We start from the raw sequence: 20,993 nt of genomic DNA, 5'->3' as shown, positions 1-20,993 counted from the left end.
GGATCGACCTTGCTCAGGGCCGTGTGCCTTGTGCTTCCAGCTCCTTGCAGTTTGATTTCTTGGTATCCTGAGCAGGCCTGACTGGCTATCAAGCCGTGGTTCTGCTCTCAAGTTGTCGCCGGCTTCTGTTCTCCTGGTAACCTGACCCTGCCTAACTCCTGACACTCCACTTGCATTTTGCTCTCTGGCCTACCTTGGACGCTGACCTCCTGGGATCTGACTCCTGCTCTGACCACTAGGTCAGACTGCCCACTCCCAGTCATGACAAATTGCTAGGGTCACTATTGGAGCCTGTTTTGAAAATTGGTGTTACCCATAGGCCATCTCACCCAGCAGCCTGTCTGCCAAAGAGGCCACATGTGTCAGAAGAAGATGTAATCTTCCATAATGCAGCCCGGGCCCTGCCTGCACTATCCGTGTTAGCCCAGTTTGCAACCAGTGAGTGACGCGAGTTGGCTGGTGGGTGGCCTATGTGAAATGAGTGTGCAGGGCCTCGATCCATTTGCCGTGGGACATCGCCCAACCCTGCCTGCGATTGGCAGCCTCAGTGGTGAGGCCAAGGCGTGAGTGGCATGCACCTTGCAGCCCTCGAGCGTCTCTCCACCTTGCAGCATAGGCAGGCCATCTTGCTCTGACACTGCCCCAGCTGTACCAAGATCTTCCCTCTCCAGGATGGTAGATTTGGTCCACTTTTATCAGCGTTACATCGATTATCTTGATTTAAAAAGCCATGCAAAGCCCTGCTCCTTGTCCCCTCATTCCATCGTGAAACACGAAGGATCCGTGTGGTATTTTCCCCCAGCAAACCCGTTGAGACCCTCCCGACACCAGCTGACACCTGTCCCCTCACAGGGTGATTCTTGCCGGACATTAGAGAAATGTATCACATGCCGCACAGTCTTTTTTTCCCCCACCCTGTTCTGCCATCTACAGTATCAAACCACTTACGCTCTGCGAGTACTTGAGCTTTGATGCCTGGTCCTTGGAGGACTATTGACTTTTGTGAAGCACTCTGATGAGCTGAAGTGCTTGGAGGGGCACTTCCCTCCCATGGAGCACCCTTAGGTACCGTGCCAGAGCCGCTTTGGATGTGTCTCGGTTTCGGTGCAAGGCAAGCACGAGGAAGGGGGCGTTTTCAGGTGCTGCTTTTACAGAGCCCTTACATTAATTAGTACTTACTGAGCTAGGAGCCCCATTGAATTCAATGGCACCGTTCGGTTAAGTGGTGTTTAGACACAGATGGCAGAATCCAGGGCCCTGTCTCCAGATCTGCTCCCGCGACTCCTTTATTGACCCTCCGGAAGGCGAATCCTGTCTCGTCTGTCTATTCCGCGTGTCTAAAGGACCTGGGTGTCCCGGCACGACTAGGAATTCGGGATGGGAGGGAGAGGAACTCTGCAAAAGCCTCCAATACTTGCGCCGAGGAAGATAGGATTTATTAGCCCCATTTTGCAGATGGGGAAAATGAAGCGCAGGGAAGGTAAGTGACTCGGCCGAGGTCACACAGGGAGCCAGGGCTGGGACTGGAAGCCAGGAGTCCCTGACTCCTAAACTTGTGCTGTGCTGTCATCCTTCTGCTCGCTTTTTCAGAACGCTGCTAGATCTCCAGGGCCTATCTCTGGTCTGATTTGCACCGCTGCAAATACATCCCCGCCCCTGGCGTCCTACCCGCCTGAGAGAGAATAGGGCATGGGGACGGAGATGAGCTAGGCTTGGAGGGGATCCCTGCACGGACAAATCTGTATCTGACCTCAGACAGCGGCCCACACCTGGTGCATCAGGGGAAGGTGAGACTCCCCTAAGGCACCTGGCACACACAGAGGAGAAGGGTCCCACCAAATTCTTTCCTAAGCCGGCAGCATGAGATCTGCTTAGCCCCAGTACCTCGCCTGGCCCTTAGGAACCGACTCTTCCCATCTCCCAGGCTCTGGGGAAAGCTGCAATTGCCAGGGAGAAGGAAAACCAGGCGAGGCAGCAGCGGCCACCGGCCCCTGTTGTGTTTAAGGCGGTGTCTCTCCTCCAGCCCCCCCAGCAGGTCCATTGTGTGCAGCCAGCGGGAGCGAGGAGAGCGGTGCCAGGCGAATGCCAGCTGCGCTCTGTAGCGCGCGGCGAGGTGCAGGAGCAGCCGAAAAAGCCGGGGGCAGCTGTGTTAGGAGGAATACGGCTCGGTTGCTGAGGTCTGTGTTGGGGAGGTTTCTGGCGCCCGTAATGAATGAATTGTGGCAGGAGCGCGGGTATAAAAGGAAGCGGCGGGGCTTGGGCACCTCATTCCCAGCCGCGGACCTGCTGCCTTCCCCCCTCTGGCTCGGTTTGCGGAGTCCCGGCCGGCAGGTAGGCAGCTGAGGTGTTCTCCGCGTGCCGGGCTGGGGGGGCGCCCCGTCCCCCCCCGCCGCTGGGGTTCACTGCTCGCAGGGCTGGGGGGCGCCTAGGGCCCCTCGAAGCCAGCCAGCCTAGCCAAACCCCGATGGCGTAATTGTGCGGGGGGATCGCTCCTTCGTCGCAGCCGGAACGGGAGGGTTAGCAGGGGAGCCGTCCTGCCTTCTTCCCCCCCGCCCTAGAAGTTAGTTGGAGGCCGGGCTGGGGCTGGCAAGGAGCCGCCTGCAGCCCCCTGCGCCCGCGGGATGCCAGCCACAGGTGCCCGTCTGAAAACTTCCCGCCCCTTGTGGAGCTGGGGGGGGGGGGGGGGACTCCCAGCCCGGGGTAGCCCCTCCGCCACTGGCCGGTGGGCGCTGAAATGCCTCGTCTCCGCCAGGCTGGCGAGGGCGCAGCCGGTGCGCCCTAGCTGGCTGCCCGCCGCGGGGCAAAGCAGGGGCGTGGGAGCGGGGGCGACCCCAGGCGCTTCGTGCCCCGGGCGCCCCTGGAGGGGGGCAGCGGCTGGCAAGTGGCCCCCAGGGCCGAACAGAAGCGCGGCTGGCGCTGGCCCCCCTCCCCGGTGGGCTCCGGGCCCCGCTCCGCCCGCCCCCGTGGCGCTGGGCGCTGCGGCTGTTTGTTTCCCTCCGCCGGGGGTCGGTTTTCGGAGGCTGGCTTGGCCCGGGGCGGGGGGACGCTAGACATTCCCGGGAGCCGGGGCTCGGCAGCGGAAAGAAGTTAACCGAGGCGAGCGGCGGCGGGGGCTGGTGGCCCCGGGGCTGGCAGGCGGCGCCGGGAGCGCTAATGCGGGGGAAGTGATTTCCAATCCAGGTCAGATTGGGGTGGGGGGACCCTGTGGCCAAGGGGGGGCACCCCCCGGAGCAGCCTCTGCAGCCAGAGAAGTGTTGGCGGAGCTCAGGAGAGTGTTGGCTACAGGGCTGGGCGAGTGACTCAGGTCGGCCGGGAGCCACTGGCTCCAGGCAGCCCCGCTCGGCGGGCCGGGCCCTGAAGTTGGCCGGGGAAATGCCGCGGCTCGGGCGAGTCATGGCAGGTTCGCTGGGCTCGGAGCGGGGGGGCTGTGAAGCAGCAGGTTGGAGCGGGGCGATTGGGAGGAGATTTTTTTTGGGGGGGGGGGTGAATAGGAGCAAGAAGAAACCCGCTCCAGCACCCTGCAGCGAGGGAGGGCTGGCAGATACACCGACCTTCCCATACCTCCCAGGGAGGGGCAATCCCCTTCCCCCCCACCTCACAGATATGGCCCCCGAGCCCCATAGTAAGGCTCCAATCCCCCCCTGACGCTGTGGAAAGGTGGGGGGGCAATCCCCACTGAGCCCCATTGTAAGGACCCCAATTTCCCCAAGCTCCACAGTAAAGGCCCAATCCCCCCTGACTCGAGCCCCATTGTGAGGACCCCGATTCCCCGCCTGAGTCCCACAGAAGGGTGGGGGTCCAATCCCCTTCGAAGTCCCATAGTAAGGCCCAATCCCCCCCCCCCCCCGAGTCCCACAGAAGGGTGGGGGTCCAATCCCCCCCAAGCCCTATAGTAAGGCTCCAATCCCTCCTGAGCTCCACCAAAGGGTGGGGGCCCCAGTTTATTTGCCATTCCAGACCCCCGCCCCCAGTGACCCTCGACTCGGTTTCTGACCCTGGGTGTGACGAGCCCCTTGGGCTTTGCTTGTTTATCTTACAGAGGGTGAGTGACGGGGGGAGGGTCAAACTGCCACTCCACCCTCCTTGGCTTCCTCCCTCCCCTCCACCCCAGAAGCAGCAGCATGTGGCTCTTGGAGAGGATCCGGGGCTCGGTGGAGAATGGTGCCGCCCGGGCCGGCGACTCGGGGGATAAGCAGTCCAAGGGCCCCCTGTACAGCAACGTGCTGACCCCCGATAAGATCCCGGATTTCTTCATCCCGCCCAAGCTCACCACGGTGCCGGCCGAGGCCGAGGGGGCGGAGGGGAAAGCCAAGCCCAACCTTGGCACCTCGGCCTCGGAGCAGAACCTGTCGGCCCGCAAGCCCCCGCGCAGCCCCCGCCTGCCGGTCAAGGCTGCCTCGGAGAGCAAGAACCTGCTGAAGGCTGCCAGCCGGCACATCATCCAGATCGAGAGCGCCGACGAATGGGCCTCGGAGGAGGACTTCAGCACCAACGCCGACCCCCAGGCCCAGACGGCCATGTCCCTCCCCTACGTGCCCAAGGCCCAGACCTCCTACGGCTTTGCCACCCTCATGGAGAGCCCCCATACCCGGCGCAAGGAGTCCCTCTTCCACAGCGAGCACGGCAGCCTGTGCCAGTCGCAGGCGACCTCGCCCAGCTCCCAGCGCAAGGCGGGGGCCGGCGGGGGCAAGGTGAACGGGGAGAGCGCCCGCCTGACCCCCTCCGACATCGGCATGTCCCTCATGAACCCCTACCGCTACTTCAGCGGGGGGGAGAGCGACACCTGCTCCTCGGCCGAGTCCTCGCCCTTCAGCTCGCCACTGCTCTCCCGCTCCGTCTCCCTGCTCAAAATCTTCAGCCAGGACAGCCAGGCGAAGGTCATCAAACTCAAGCACTCGGTGGCCCGGAACAGCTCCCTCTCCACCGACGACAGCTCGGCCGACACCAGCCCCAGCTCGCAGCGGCGCATGCGGTGCGCCACGCCCCCGGCGGGGGCGGCGGGGGGCACCCCGGCCCAGTCCCTCCTGCCTTTGGACTCGCCGGACCGCCTGCACAAGGAGCACACCATCCGGCTGAGCAAAGGCGGCAGCATGCGGCTCACGGCCGAGTACGACGCCGCCAACGCCCGGCTGCGGGTGCGGGTCATCGCGGCCGAGGAGCTGTTCGACAAGCTGTGCGACGCGCGCTCCATCAACTGCTGCGTCTCCCTCTGCCTCAATCCGGGCAAGGTGCAGAAGCAGCGCAGCACCATCATCAAGAACAGCCGCAACCCCGTCTTCAACGAGGACTTCTTCTTCGACTGCCTGGGCGCCGGCAACGTCAAGAAGATGGCCCTCAAGGTCAAGGTGGTCAACAAGGGCAGCAGCTTGAAGCGGGACACGCTGCTGGGCGAGAGGGAGCTCCCGCTCACCTCTCTGCTGCCCTTCTTATAAGCCCGTCTTCCACCTCCCTGCCGCTCTCCTGCCCTGCTGGGAGGGGATGGGCAGGGAGGCGGTGGGGAGGAGGGATCAGGCCACCATGAGGGATGAGGGGCGTGGGATGCTCCCCCGGGGTAACGGCATGTCCATTCCAGGCTGTGTGTGTGTGCATGTGTGTGTAGGGGGGACAGGACTCATCCGACTCCCCCAGGATGGGTCTCCTTTGCTGATCATTCTCTGCATGGACGTGCCTGGAGGCAGTGGCTGCCGTGTGTCCCCTCGGGAGGCCGTGAGCGGCTAGCAAGTTGTATGTTCTTCTCTAGAGAAGTGGTGGGGATGAGGCATGCTGGTGGCCTACGTTCTCCGGGGCCCTGCTGGAAGGCTTTGATGGGAGGTGGGTTATCCCTGTGCGGCTCGAGGACGGCCTCGCACAAATGAGGCGGTAGTAGGGATTTCAGCCTCACAGCTCAGCAACCCCTTCTTCCCCCCCCCCCCCATACCCCCCTGCTTTCCTGGGAGCACTTGCCAGTCGGTTTCTCATCTACACGCTGGGTCCCAAGACCTGGCTGCCTTTGAGTGAGGTGTGGAAGGCCCTCGCAGGCCGTTCCTGCAGGCTTGATGTGGGGCATGCAGGTCAGTCCGGCTGATGCAGTGCGGCACAAAGACTCTTCTCTCCCCCCCCCACCCCGCCCTACCAACGGGGGCAGGGGTGGAAGTGGCAGGGACAGCTGATGGAGTGTAGAGCTGGGAGAACGATGCCGCAAGGCTGAATTCCTGCCATGGCGGGACGGTTTCTGAGGCGCGGCCTAGTCAGTAATGGGGAGAAGGGACGCTCTAGGGAACAACCCAGTGCTGTCTGGTGGGGAGGGAAAAGATGACCCCACCAGCCTCTTCCATCTCTAATTTCTCTCCTCCTCGGCTGGCTGATGGGCAGAGAGAGGGCAGGGGTTGTTGGACAGGGCTCTGCCAAGTCTCACAACATTGATATGTCTCTTAAAGCTCCAGCTTCTGGAGTCTGGGGATTGCAACAGAATTTCCGCTTGCTTTTAAAGACATTTCTAGCCCTCATGGTTGTAAAGTAAAGCTTGAAGCCGTGACTCTAGTAGTTCAGAAGACAAATAAAATGAGCTTCAAATTTTTCACTTACATTCTGTTTTGCCAAAGGCTGGGAATGGGCGACAGGGGATGGATCACTTGATGATCACCTGTTCTATTCATTCCCTCTTAAGCACCTGGGGCATTAACTACTGTTGGAAGACAGGGTACTGGACTAGATCGACCTTTGGCCTGACCCAGTTTGGCCAGGCATGAAAATTTCACTCGGTCCCTCTGAGGTTGCCAGGGGCAGCTTTTAATGCCCCATCGATGTGAAAAGCTCCCTCTGCGACCGCTCCGAAGCCCATGCCGATCTTCCCAATGGCGTTCGGCTCAGGCTCTTGTGCTCGAGAGGTTGCTTTACCTCCCCCAGCCCCAGAGTGCCGTCTAGATAGCTATGGCCGTGGGGGGCTCTCCTTCCTCTGGGGAAGGGGCTTCTACAGCTCTGGCAGGGGCTAGCTTGGAGAAGTGATTGCTTCCACCGCAGATGGGAGCCTCTTCCCTCTGATCCAGAAGACTTCTGCCTCTGGCTGCTGCCTTAGCTACTTCTGGGAAACCTCATGCCATCCAGAAGATGCACTGTCCACCCCCCTCCCCGCACTTCCTTCATCCCTGCGCTCTGCCGAAGGGGGGGGGGATGGACAGTCTGATCTACTCTGTTTAAAAGCAGCAACCGTATTTAATCCCCGCCAGGCTGCCTGTGGCTAACCTCCACGACCCTTAAAGGTAGGAATGCATCTGCACACCCGAGGACACGGTGGTGCATTAATAACCCTCTGGGATTATCCAGAGCAGCACCCAGGAAGCCACTGCAGGGAGCAGCAGGGCCAACAGCCACAGTGTCTCACACAGGGAGGTGGGACCCTGGCTCTGAGCATTGCACAAACTGGTTTGACCGCTGCCAGGGAAAAAATCAAGTGCGCAAAATCAAAAGCAACGACTGAGTCCTGGCCTGCCCTTGCCTCTGAGCGCTTTATGCCGCGGGGGCGGAGGTGCAGGAGGGGAGACCAAAGCGCAACGTTTGTTTGTTTGGCTTATCCATTTCCTCTTGGCTTATAACCTGCTTTGGGAGGGCAGAAACCTTTGCACGGGAGCTGCGAGTGTCAAGATGCCGCATGAGCGGCCTCTGGGTTCGTTAGCGCTGGCGGATTCCTAGTGCGTAGGAGACGGGTTTGCTGGAGCAGAGACAACAAGGGTTACACCGTTAACATCCACAAAAGAGAAGCTTGGGGGAGAAACCCACGGGTGGGGAAGGCTCACTTGGCCGTGGTTTACACCAGGACCAATCCCTACAGAAGCCCTCCCAGCCTTTGACAGAATCTGCCCTGACAAACAGCCAGTGCTGTGGGAATTTCCCCCCCAATCCCATTACGATTCTGTTTCTCTGTCGCTGCAGACTGATTAGAATAATCAAATCAGACAATGGTTTGGGGGGCGGGGGGGAGGTGCATCTCTCCAGCCTTGTCCAGGGAAATCGGTGACTCTGGAAGCTACTGCAGTGTCGTGAGAAACCCCTTTCCCCTGGGCTGGCATACTGGGGAATCAGATGCTGGCTCAAGACGAGGGTGCTAGTCTGGGCCCCTGGTTCTTTTCTCCTCTTGATCGTCTTTCTTTCTTTTTAATTGGGGAGCAAACTGTTTTCTTTCGCCACCTCCTGTTGCTTCCCTCCCTTCCCCTGTGGTTCTGGAACTAGAATTCAGCAAAACTAGGAAGGCTGTGTGTGTGGTGTGGTGGTGGTGGGGGGGTTGTTGGGGATAGGGAAAAACAGAGACCTTTATTTGTCCTTTTCTGTGATATGAATGTTGCATCAGGTTCTCTGCATGGTTTGGGTTTTTTTTTTCCTGGGGCGGGGGGGATTCTATGAGCCAATATCCCCACCGCCCTCCTTGCACACGCTGATCATTGTTCCTTTTTTTGCATTAACCTTTCTTGGCTGCGTTCGATGTTACTTTCCGATACTACGCAGCAGATGGCCGCTGCAGAAATTTCAGTGTAAGCTATTTATATGCCAAGCCGATTGTTCCCCCTGTATTTTATTTCTGTATGTAAATACGGCTTTGGATCTACCCAAGGCACGGTTTTGAATAGTTCAATATTTGCATGTCTTCTCCCCTCCCCCCCCCCAGTTCTATTGATATGATTGTTACTGATTTTCAAGCTTGTGATTTTGTTTAAAAAAAAACCAAAAAAACCCGGAATGAAACCAAGACGCCCTCGCCAAAAAACTAAAACCCAACCCCAGCCCTGAGACCTTCAGGGGGTAAATTTGGCCGGCTGCTGCCTCTTGTGATCCATTTCAGAAAGAGCTATGCACAGTGTGGGCTTGATGCTCCTAGAAATCAATGAGACAATTCCCATTGACTCCAGTGGTGCAGGATCACCCCATGCCGGCCTGCTCTCCTTTTGGATGATTTGTGGCAAGCCTCCCTCTTTTTGTAGCTGTCCCCGTCTGTCTGCGTGACGCTGGTGGTGCCTGGGGCATGCAAAGCAGGACGTTGAGCTGGGGCTGTGAACTGCTTCTAAGCCTGTGGAGGGACTAGAGGAAGGCTGGATTCTGATGGTTACTTAGGTAAAGCTTCCATTGGGGCTGTCTGCTGGAACCCTTACTTGGCACTTACTCAGACAAAGTCAGTGGGAGCTTTGCCTATGTGCAAACTTCAGGGATTGGCCCCATGGGACGGCTACCCGAGAGAACCCGGGTCTAGAGCTCTGTTCCCAACTCTATCACTGGTCTGCTGAGTGACCGTGGGCCAGTCACGTCCCTGCTTTGTGCCTCAGTTTCCCCATCTGTACAATGTAAAGCACTTGGAGCGGTATGGACGAAAGCACCGTGTAAGAGGCGTTTATTATTAATTAACTCGCGTGAGTAAGTGAACATCAGGATCAGGCCCTTTGTAAGGATTGGCCCATCTGAATGCGGGATGGTGCCCTTATCTGGGGGAGGCTATCCTAACCCCTCTTTGATAACCGCTGTGCGGGGCCCAATCCAAACCCCACTGACATGAATGGAAAGATTCCCGTTCACTGCGGTGGGACTCAGGGTGCGAGGACAGGGTGAACTGTCATGTGCCTAGAGCAGGGTTGCTGTGGGTCATCTCACGAGAAGATTCTTGGATTGCAGCTAGCGTCTTAAAGGCACAAAAGTGTGTGTGTGTGTGTGTGTGAGTGAAGTACCTCTCCATAAACTAAATCCGCCACATTACTGTGCATGACTCCACTAATCTCCGGCCTGGTTTAACAGCAGATCAGACTCCCTGGGATCAGCGTGAACAGAGCCAATGGGTCAGCCAACGCCTGCCATGGCAAGTAACTCACCGCAGTAAGCTGTGCTTCAGTCTTGCCGTGAGAGTAATGCCTAGTAATCAAATGCTAATGAGTTCATTTACAGACTAATACATTGACTTTAGTGATGTGCGTTCTCTTTACTTCGAATAATTGTTCATGAGGGTGGCTAGGAGACTTCCTGGCATGTTTATTCATTTTTCAAATCATTTGCAACAAACACAAATCGTTTAACAAGTCATTGTTTTTGCTTTGCAATAGGATTCAGAAATCCCCCCCCATGTGCATTCCCCTTTGGAGCAGTCTGCAAAACTCTTGGGAATATTAACAGGAATTAGAAGGGAGGCTGCGTACCAAAAGCTTTTGAGTCAGACAGGGAGTTGGTGAATTGCCGAATATTCAGGTGGTTCGATTAATCCCGCAGGCTACCGGAAAGCTGCCTTTTGTTAGCCCCACTGGACCACTGACTTTCAAACTGATGTGGCCTGATTCCTAACCGAGTGAGCACTAGAGCAGCTTTGGGTTGAAATGCGGAAGAACGGACCCATGATTGGAGTTTGGCATCCAACCAAGATGCCAAGAAGCAATATGCCGCTCCGAAGGAATGAGGCCGCTGGGCTTTGGGTAGCGCTGGCTCCGGGTCTCCCTTCCTTAGCAGGGCTGAAGGAAGGGAGTGCTAGGAAATTGGGTGGCTCATAATTTATTGTCTGGAGGTTGTGCGCACCTGTGTGTTGGCTTGCCGTTTCAGTTCAGCACTTTTAGGAGTGTGGCATCTTCCGAGGAGAGCTGGTGTTTCATGAGTTAGATGGTGGGCTATGAACAAAGGATGTCCTTCGGGGGGAGGGATAGCTCAGTGGTTTGAGCATTGGCCTGCTAAACCCAGGGTTGTGAGTTCAATCCTTGAGGGGGCCACTTGGGGATCTGGGGCAAAAATCAGTACTTGGTCCTGCTAGTGAAGGCAGGGGGCTGGACTCGATGACCTTTCAAGGTCCCTTCCAGTTCTAGGAGATGTTCCTAACACATCACTGTGCAGGACTCAATGGGGGTGGGATGGAATGGGACCATCTAGACAATGTGTAGTCGAGAACCGTGCTGGAATTGATCGGCAAGGCTGGGGATGCTAATATTAGTCAGAGTGTAAGGGAGCCAGTGGGAAATCTGCAGGGTTGGGCCTGCGCTCTTGATATGATACCCATGAAGGAAGCATAAGCAGCTCCCTGACGGAAATTAAGATCTGTCTCCACTCTTCGTTCCTGAAGGAATTCTCCCAAGGGGCTGTCTATAAATTATAGTGCAGTTGGTGATTTTCAAGATGTGGCCCTTGTAACTCTCTGAAACAAACATGTAAAATGAAGAACCTGCTCACCCCACCATATGTTACATAGTTTATGGACAGCCCCCCCAGTGAAAGAAGGTCATGGCTGCAGGACAACTTCTCATGGGGATCCGTTGCAGGTGGATGGGGAGAGGTTTTGGCCAAATTCCATCAGACCCCTGCGCAAATCATTCTCCTCCCCCTGGCAGAAGGATGAGTAGGATTCTCACCATTACTGAGATGAAGCTTGCCTCAATTTGTTTTTTGGGGAGTGGAGGGGGGTGATTTTCCAAGTTGGTAGTGGGGGACAGGTGAGTCTTCTTCCTGTTCAGGAGCCTGGTTTATGGGAACGTAGGACCTGGTCCAGGTGAAATTACACCATGGAAACCTCCCATCATTGGCATTAACGGAGACTCATTATCCTGGGTGAAGCCTGCTGGCATCTCTCCAGGGGGGCTCCATTCGTGAGGGGCTCTGATTGGCTACACAGTGGAATGACGCTCGGCTCTGGAAGGGTCAGCAAGATGCTCTGCCCAGGACTTGTGGACCCTGAGCAGGAACCAGGACTCAAGAGACTGGAGGGGAAATTGCGCTGGGAGTCTTTTCCTGTTCTGTTCCTTCTGCCGGAAGGCCAGCGATGTAGGTGGGCCTTCTGCTGGAAGCCCAGGCCTACCTACTGGTGCTACTGGCCTTGGAAGAGATAGTGAGTGGATTGTATTACCTGTGACCCCAGCATGTGGCTAATGGTCACTTGCATCACAGGGCCGACTTGTGCTCCCAGTTATGCTAGCTGCATGGGCTTGTTCTAATGCCCACTGAAGCCACCGGAAGTTAGCTCCGGTCCTAACTCCACTGAATCCATCCCTTAGATGAGAATCTATCCCTTAGGGCTGTCTTTGGCTCTTGGTCCGACCTGTGTCACCTCGCTGACATCAGTGGGGGGTGCTGGAGAGCAGAGTCTGGTCTAAGGCCGTCTCCGAATACGATCCCCGTGAGCCCAAGCCAAGTGGACGTTGATGTCCATGGAAAGACGTCCCCTGACCTCAGGATCAGGCCCTAGGAGAGATGGCATGAAGACGTTTTAGGGGTAACCCCAAACAAAATGCCTCACCGAGGAGGGCGGGATTTCGTCCCTCTCCCCACCACACTAATTAGGAACCAAGCAGGGTTGGTAGAACACCCCAATTGTGCGAGGGCATTAATTAGTGCTCACGCCTTTGTCTGCGGTGCTTTTAGCGAGCAGGCGATTAGCGATGGACCGGTGGCTGTAGGCTGTGCAGAAGTGGCTTTTTATAAAGGCCTCTGACTGGTTGTTCTGACCCGGTCACTGCCCCATTTAGATTTGAACATGATGCTCGGAGGGTTTGCACAGTGGTGGTGGTGGTGGGTGGCAGCTGGAGATTTATTCAACCTGAAACTAGGAAGACAAATATCCCCTTCTGCCCACAGCCACATAGTACAATGACAAGTGCCCTCCTCTGAGGGACCCCTCCCCTTCCCATCAGGTGTCTGCTCTCCGAAATGTCTGTCAAGGGGGAAAATGTTTGCGGGGGGTGTGAAGAGGAGAGTTTCTGCTTGTTTGTCAGCAGCTGCTGGGTTGGGGTGAACTGCCTGGGTTTGGCTGTAGGCTTGGGTTGGACTGTAACTTCCTGCTCTGGGAGGGGGTGTGTGTGCGATTACAGCTCGTGTGGACACCCCCAAGTTACCTTCACCCTGCCTAGCTTGGGTACTGGAGCAGGGAGGCCGCAGCAGCACGGGCTGTACCCTGCCAGGACCCTGGCTAACTACTCACAGGGCCAACCCGTGGCTTCGCTGCTGCGATATTCCAGCGAGGGAGATTAACGCTGAGATACGTCTACTAAGCAGCAGGCCCACCCTGGGATCTCTCCTTAGTGAGGGGCGCAGATGGGAGGGGTCAGGCGAGGTTGCTTCTCCAAATGTAGCTTCTTCCTTGGGTGGAATGGTGGGGCCTGAAGCGAAGCCCCTGGAAATCGGTGAAAGGGGCCTAGTGACTCAATAGGCTATGGACAGGGTCCGTGGGAGAACACGTTCTTGAGCCGTTTCCAGCACTTTCTGGCTCCATGCATGATGAGGTATCAGAGTGGCGGGGGAGGAGGGGGGCACAGAAATTGTCATTGGTGGGTTTTGTGTGTGTGTGTGTGTCCCTCTTCCCAGCAGAATTCAGCCAAATGGCAATTTGCAGCCAACGGCTGCACAGAGGTCTCTGGGGACACAGGGAAAAATCTGAAACAGAGGTGCCTGTGCCCACCCCTACTCCCTTCCAAAAAAATTACTGAGTGTGTGTGTGTGTGTGTGTGTGTGTGTGTGGAAGCGGGGGAGGGAATTGGGAGAACCCTGCAGAGGCAGCTCCTGGCCCCCCAGGCTAGGTCTGCCTCCTTGCTTTGGACATTGTATCCGGGGGTCCCAGTGCCCCTCGGGCTTGGTCCAGCCATCCGTCATGCTGGCTGGGCCCAAATGTGAGTGGTGCCACAATCGCATGCACCCAGTCACAACGCTGCTCAATTTGGGCACCCTCTCAAAGGGGGAAAGTTGAGCAAACAGCCCTCTTGCCCCTCTCGCTGGCTGGCCCTGCTCTCTATATGCTGGGGATGCTTCCCCACCTTTGCTGCCATGTTTACTGTTGGCAGCTCTAGGGTAGATGAGTCACTGGCTTCTACCATTGTATTCAGCATCACGTTGATCAGACCCCCTTAGTGGTTAGGGCACTAGCTTAAGGCAAAGTGAATTTAAGTCCCTCCTCTGACACAGATTCTCTGTGTGACCTTGGGCAAATCACTTAACCTCTTTGTGCCTCGGTCACAGGGGCATAATAGAAGGTGTGGTGAGGATAAATACATGAAAAGTTGAGATGCTCAAGTACTATATAATGGGGGGGCTGGGAAAGATGAGAAGATTATATTAGTGAACATGGTGCTGAAAATAGGGTGTCCTGTGTTTTGGAGTTCCCCATTAGAGCTGGCCAGAACATTTTCTATTAAAGGGTTTTTCATCAAAATTTTGCTGTTGCAAAACACCTTGGCTTTGAAGAGATGTAGCAATTTTGACATGGCTTTCTGAGCTCCAGGGTGGACTCTCTGGTCAGTTTCAGAAAAGAGAGAGACCCAAATTCAAAACCTGACCTTCTCAGTTTAAAAGTGGGCATTTTGACAACTTCGTTTGGCAAGAACATTCAAAGGGGTTTGGGTTTTGTTCCAATACTGAACAAAACCAAATGTCAAAACCTCATGTAATGGAATTGTCATTCTCTGGCTAGCTCTCCTCCCAGTGCTGCTGACTCCCAGATCGCTGAGCTGATCTTAGCAAATGGAAATTTTTAGAAAAAGACATTCCTAGTATTGACAGGTCCAAAATGTGAATGCTTCAGCCACACAGCAAACCAGGACAACCTTTTTCCAGCATGTTTCAGGAGCTGGAGAGGCAGCAGTGACCAAAGCGTGCAAGTTAGCCAGCTCTTTGGAACCGCCAAACAATTTTGTTTGAGTTTTTTTGGAGCAAAGATTCAGGTCAGTTCTGCTTTTGATCACAGCTGGGTTGCCTGTTTTCCATGTGTGTGAAACTGTACAAAGTGCCGCTCTGTATTCCCATTCACAACCTCCTTCAGGAGGATTTTATAGCTCGCTCTGGTACGTTTACTCACGATGAAACCTAGCAGAGTAGAGGCTTGATCTTGCCAGGAGCAGGGAGTGGGGCTGGCTGGGAATTTTTATTGATTTTTGTCAAAACTGTTCACAGGAAAGATACCGTTTCAACAATTCTCCCAACGATTTTCTTTGGGGAAACTTTCTGAAATTGTTGAAACGGGTCAGTTCAACATTTTCTAAATGAAAATTTCCACTCTTTTGGTTCAAAGCAAATTTTTTTTTGTTTCAAAATTGAAGCTCAAGTAAAAACTTTAAAAAAAATCAAAACAATGTTATAAAAATGTTTGACCAGATCTATTTTTTTTCCAGATTGTTTGCAAAACAAAAAATGGAGATTGACTTTTGGTCCTGATTTGGGATGGGGAATTTTTTTTTTTTTAAATCAGATTTTCCCAGGACAAGAAAACTGTCTCCCACAGGGCAGAGGGGCTTCAGCTTCTGCTAAAGTCAATGCGAGCAGTGGGTGCCCCTACACTGATTTGCCCTCTGCACCTTGCAGAACGGAGCTGTACATGAGTCCTTCTGGAAGTTAAAATAAAAGATCTGTAGAGTAAGTGATTCAAAGGTGCACCTTTCAGCTGACTCCTTGAATTGCACCTACTGAAACTAACCCCCCACTTGAGCTCGGTCACTGAAATTTGCAAACTTGGCCTGAGGACCTGGGTTTTCAGCTAAGCCAGTTGAAGGTTTAGTCTGGAAGCTATGCAGAAATGTACGGCTTTGCTATGGTGTGTCACTCCAAACCAGGCAAAATCTGGTGGTTTTGGGGTTGTGCTTCTTTGAGAGATGGGTATGGGGGGGGATGTAAATACCAGCCCCAAAGAACTGAAACTCCCAAGTATCGTGTGGGGCTGGGAAGGGGAACAGACATGCAAAGGTCTTGCTTTGCTGAAAAACCTGCCTGCACTACGGACCATGTGAATACTTGACCCCAATGTTCCAAGCGGGCAGAGGAAAAAGCGAAGGCTTTATGTCCAAATGATTCACCTTTTAAACTCCCCCCACTGTTGTTTTCCCCTGTCCCTCCGAGGGCCGTTAATTCCCACCGCGGGGCCGTGTCCCCGGATCCCTCTTCTTTAGATCAACACAACGGCTGAGCTGTTCCATTTCAGGAAGCAGCACCTCTGCGAGCGCGGCGTCTGCTGACAAAACAGACAGGCATGGCTTGGCAGGAGCCTGGCGGCGGGGCTGATCTCCGAGCAACGGCTCGCCATGGGACATGATTTTTAATTGCTCCCTTCGCTCTGTGTTGTGACACTTGACTCCCGCTGATTCGCTCGCACAGCGTCCCAGGCTGTTTTGCCGCAAGGCCCACAGGCAGTCTTTGCCGTGCAGTGGAACTAGGAGGATTTCCGGCTTTGGTCGCAGCGTGTTGGGAGCATGCGGCTCTTCCAGTTTTGGCTACACTACAGCCTCTGTGGCTGGGCCAATGGCTTCTCAGGCGTCCTCTTGCTGCTGTCTTGGTCATGGCTTCTGAAATGCTTCCAACTTGGGGCCCTTCCTGCTGCAGCGATCGTGTTTGAGGCCTTTACACCCCTTGCTGTGTCAAGGAAACTGTCCATCCCGGCACTACCAGGCCCCTTCTGCTCTCAGCCATGGTGTTTTAGATGCTCGCTTTGTAGATCTTCCCAGTTGGGCCCTTTTGACTCCATCGGGTTGCGAACTTTTTGTCCGTGGCTTTTTGTTGAAAGATGTTTAACGCTTCATGGGAAAGGGTCGGTTTTAGACAAACTTCCTCAACTTGGGACAAAGGTTAGAAGTTGTTAAAATGTCCCGTTTCTACATTTGTTGAAGTGAAAAAAGTGTTTCTGGTTCAAAACCAGTTTTTTGTTTTGAAATTTAATCTAGTAAGTTTAAAAAAAAAAAAAAAAAAAAAAAAAAAACAGTATTAAAATGTTTCAATAACCCAAACTGATTTCTACCCCCTCCCTGCCTGATTTTCAGTTCCTGATGTTTGAGATTTTGACTTTGTTTTCCCATGACATGAACGTGTTCATAGTCTCCAGCCAGCTCTGCTTTTGACTTTCTGGTCTCGATAGCTCCAGCGCTCTACCCTGGGTCCCTGGCAGCCCCCCAAAGCATTTGAAATCACCCAAGGTTTGAATGCACGGATAATGCTTCCCCTTTACCGCCACCAAAAACCATCTCCAGGCACCAGCTCTCCCTTGGGGTGCTCTGTTATAAGGCGCTGAGCTCCACGGGCATGGCAGAGGGCACGTGGTACCAGACATGCTGGGTAGCCTTAGAGGCACTTTTTCTCCCCCCCCCCTCCCCCCTCAGTGCTTGGTACACTATGCAGCACTGAAGGGATTCAATACAGCATGATCCCTCCACTGCTCTGAGCCTCCTTCCCTCTGGATGTGGATGGCTGGTCAGGCCCTGCTCTAGCATTAAACCTGCATGTCCCAACTCTTAATAAATTTCATCTAGATTACTTTATCTTGGATGAAATTCACCCCTGGGCAGGGCCTAAGAAAGATACTTTTTCAGCCCCACCCCCATATATCTGAGCAGAATGCTCCTGGGAGGCAGGGCAGGGCTACTAGTCCCATTGTACAGATGGGAAACCGAGGCACAGATGAAGTGACTTGCTCAAGGTCCTACAGGAATTCTGTAGCACAGCGCGGATTAGAAACTGGCTTACCCTCTCCAAAGGGATCCGTGCACCACTTATGTCCCACTTAAGCCCATTTTAAAGACCTAAAATGGTACGTAGGGGTTGTTAGACCCCTCTGCACAGGAATGAACTCCACCACCAGAGAAGAAAATTCACTTCAGTCTGCCTCCTGTGTTCGATTCACTAATTCTATTCCCTCTTGTCGGTGTCTCTGAAGCTTTCACCCTCCAAAAGAACTGGGTCTGGGGTTCTCTTTTCTACAGGCTTTATTGTTGCACAAGGGAGCAACACCCATTCCACCCTCTCACCCCAGTCCAATTCATCTTTGAGGCCCGAGGAATGCAGTCAAAATACGTAGTTCTTAAGGGTCTGCTCTGATGTCGAGTGGAGTCTCTGGGAGTTATTTCTAGAAGTGGGGGATTAGATTTTCACCTAAACATTTTTTTTCCCAAAGGGAAAATACCTTTTTGATCTAAACGAAAAGTGTCGTCAAGAGCCACGGAAGCTGATTAGCTTTTTCCATTTTGGGTTAAAAGAAACGCTGTCAAAACGTTGTGGTTGAGTTCCAAAATCTGAAAATTAAACCTTTAACAAAAAAAAGGGGTTTCCAAAAACCAACCACTTTCAGTATTCCTTCCCCCCCCTCCCCCCACCCCAAATCAAACATTTTTGCAGGAACCTAAAAAAATTCAGTTTTTCTCTTGAAAAGTGCATTTTTGGGGGGGGGGGGGAACCACTCTAGTCGGTTCATTGTCTTTTAAGGCCTTGATCCCGTGTCCCCTAGTCAGCAGAGGACCCGTGTAATGCCATGCTCTTGAGTGGGTAGGTAGTAACAGGGATTGAACCTGGCCTATCTGGATCTTAACACTGGCACCTCTCCAGCCTGAATGAAGACTCCCTGCTTGCTGTTAGCCAAGGCTGTGGCGGGCTCCACTTCTGCATGGGGCTCAGACACCACTTGAGGACAGAGCACTGCATGGAGTGGGTGTGTCTTACCCCAGCTTTTACTACCACTTTCTCAGTAGCGTGACATTCGCTATGTCTTCGCTTGAGTTGGACAATCACAAGTTAGGGCTTGTCTACACCCGCCGCTGTACCGCTTCAGTGTAGACGCTACCTCCGCTGATGGGAGGGGTTCTCCTGGCTCTGTAGTTAATCCACCTCCCCGAGAGGCAGTCGCTAGGTTGAAGAAAGACGTCTTCCATCTGCCTAGAGCTGGCTACACAGGGACTTAAATCATCTTCATGACATCACCCCTGAAAAATCCACACCCCTGAGCCTCACAGCTGGGTCGATCTGATTTTTCTAGTGCAGACTAGCCCTTAGGCATCGCCCTTCCACCTACCTTGACAGAACGCTCAGTGGTTTGAGCATTGGCCTGCTAAACCCAGGGTTGTGAGTTCAATCCTTGAGGGGGCCACTTGGGGATCTGGGACAAAATCAGTACTTGGTCCTGCTAGTGAAGGCAGGGGGCTGGACTCGATGGCCTTTCAAGGTCCCTTCCAGTTCTAGGAGATGGGCTATCTCCATTTATTTATTTATTTATTTTTAGAACGCAGCCATGCTGCAGAACAGTGGCTGAGTTTTGCACACCTATGGGCGGCCGTGCCCCTTGGCCAGTGTTTAGTGTGTGGGGTGAGAGAAAATCCCAAGGGGTCACGGATGCAGCAAACTTGTTTTTTAAATCCAGCTGGGGCACGTTAAGAACTCTGACCAAGGCGGCAGCTCGCAATTTACATAGATTCCTTCTCCCCCTTTTTCAGACCACTTTCAGCCCTGACGCATGCAGTTGTGAGAGATCCAGGGATACCTAAGCCCGTATCCCGCAGATCATAGCGCCACAAGTCACTGCAGGCTACCACGGGGCATTGTGGGACAATCCTGCTGGGGGATCAGTGCAGACAAAGCCCAGATATTCCTCTTTGCCAGTAACTCACCATCACCTGCTTGTGCAAGCCCTGTCGCCTCGCAGATTGCCATCCCCCTGCGAAAGCTGTTCCATCGTGCTTGGTGTGGGTTTCGAGCCGTGTCGCAAGCGGGGAGGATGGTGCGCTTGTTTCTCGTAACCGCTCACTCCCACTCTTTTCTACTGTGCCTGCTTTGATCTATTGCTGTGTTTGGATTGAAAATGACGCATTTTTTTGGAGTGGGGAAAAAAAAAATTTAATGGAATGTTTGTTTACAAACAACTTTACATTTTTAGTGCAATAAAAGTTATTTCTAAAACAGACACACGCCTCTCGGTTTCCTCATGGCAGCTTCTTTTAGGGGGATTCTCAGCATTTGCATCTCCAAAGCCCTACAGGTTTTGCAGCAGCACCTAGGGGGATGTCCGCATTGCGGCTGGGTGCCTGCCTCACAGCCCAGGTTCCAAACGCGCCGGCTCCCTACGTGGGGGGCTAGCGCATGCCACAACATTCAGTGCTAGTTTTAGCTTGCTCGCTTGAGCAGAGGTAGCACCTGTCTGTCTACCCAGGCAGGGACGCATGCTCCTAGCCGTAGGGGAGACATACCCCGAGAACCCTCAGCTAGCTAGACGCAGCATACACAGCCAGGGGGCCTGCAGGCCCTGCAATGATTTATTCCCAGACCGGAGGGCTTAGTCCAAACTTCCCCCGTGGAGGGGCTTGCTTATTAACTCTCTGTAGCCCCTCAAGTCCACCTCCTCCTAGGAGCCTGCAGGCTAATTTAGACAGTCCTCTTCTCCTATAATTCAGGCAGGTCCACCCTCCTTGTAGTTGAGTTCCACACACCCCCCTCCTCCTGGGGTGGTGCCATTCATTCACTCTTTCCAGCCCTGCACTGGGAAAAGGCAGCAGAAACCATCCTCCTTGGGCTGGGGGGCTCCTCTTTTTGACAGCCCCCTCCTTCAAGTGAGCTCTGGTAACCTTTTATCATGTCCAGGTGCTTGTTAGCCAATTCGTGGCCAACCAGCCGGTTATTCTGGACAGGTGGGTTGAGATGGGCTTTCTCCGTAAGATAGAACAGCCCGAGCCCTTAAGGGTGCCAGCCCCATGGTGACGCTACCTCATTCTCAACACCCCTGGGAGGTCAATACATTGTCATTATTCCCCTTTTACAGATTAGGAAGCTGAGGCACAGAGAAGGGGAGTGACTGACCCAGATTAAGTCAGCGGGAGTCAATGGAAGAGCTGAGATTTGAGCCTAGGAGTTTCTGGCTCTCAACCCCATGCAAATGGCTAGATAGGGCTGTATTCCTGGGCCCAGATCCTCAAAGGTATTTAGGCTCCTAACTCCCATTGAAGTCAACATGTATCCTTTCATCTGGAAGGCTTGCAAAGTGCTCCAGAGCCTACTTCATAAGTCTATACAGGCATCCTTTCACCCACCACTTACATGCAGCCACCTCTGGGGTGGAATGGGGCAGCTATTCGGACTCTCCATCATGAGCGGTAAATAAGGATTTCCTGTCTCTTCCCTGCATCTGGTAAGGTTGGCTCTCCCTATGGGCCATGTTGGATCCTGTACTCTTGAACACCGTACTGGAAAGCAGAACCTGATGCGTGATTGGCCTGCGGAACTCATTGCCAGCAGATATCAAGAATATTCAGAGTTATAATTGTAAATATTAAAGACTAAACCAG

The 20,993-nt window shown here is 54.2% G+C and overlaps 1 protein-coding gene across 2 annotated transcripts; it reads left to right on the top strand.

Moving 5' to 3' along the window:
* Nucleotides 1–2,173: 2,173 nt before the first annotated feature.
* Nucleotides 2,174–19,618, top strand: C2CD4C (C2 calcium dependent domain containing 4C). 2 transcript variants are annotated; one of them, XM_005281129.4, is made up of 2 exons: nucleotides 2,174–2,331; nucleotides 4,040–19,618. In XM_005281129.4, the coding sequence occupies exon 2, from the start codon at nucleotides 4,122–4,124 to the stop codon at nucleotides 5,430–5,432; it is 1,311 nt and encodes a 436-aa protein (XP_005281186.1). In that variant the 5' UTR covers nucleotides 2,174–2,331; nucleotides 4,040–4,121; the 3' UTR covers nucleotides 5,433–19,618. The 2 variants fall into 2 exon arrangements, with proteins under 2 accessions (XP_005281186.1, XP_065434183.1); XM_065578111.1 differs by lacking the exon at nucleotides 2,174–2,331 and adding an exon at nucleotides 2,904–3,180.
* Nucleotides 19,619–20,993: the final 1,375 nt, after the last annotated feature.

The sequence above is a fragment of the Chrysemys picta genome, chromosome 25 (genome assembly GCF_011386835.1).
Source record: "Chrysemys picta bellii isolate R12L10 chromosome 25, ASM1138683v2, whole genome shotgun sequence".
Taxonomy (NCBI): Eukaryota; Metazoa; Chordata; order Testudines; family Emydidae; genus Chrysemys; species Chrysemys picta.
The sequence above is the reverse complement of the archived record's forward strand: the minus strand, read 5'-3'. Positions and strand labels throughout refer to the sequence as shown.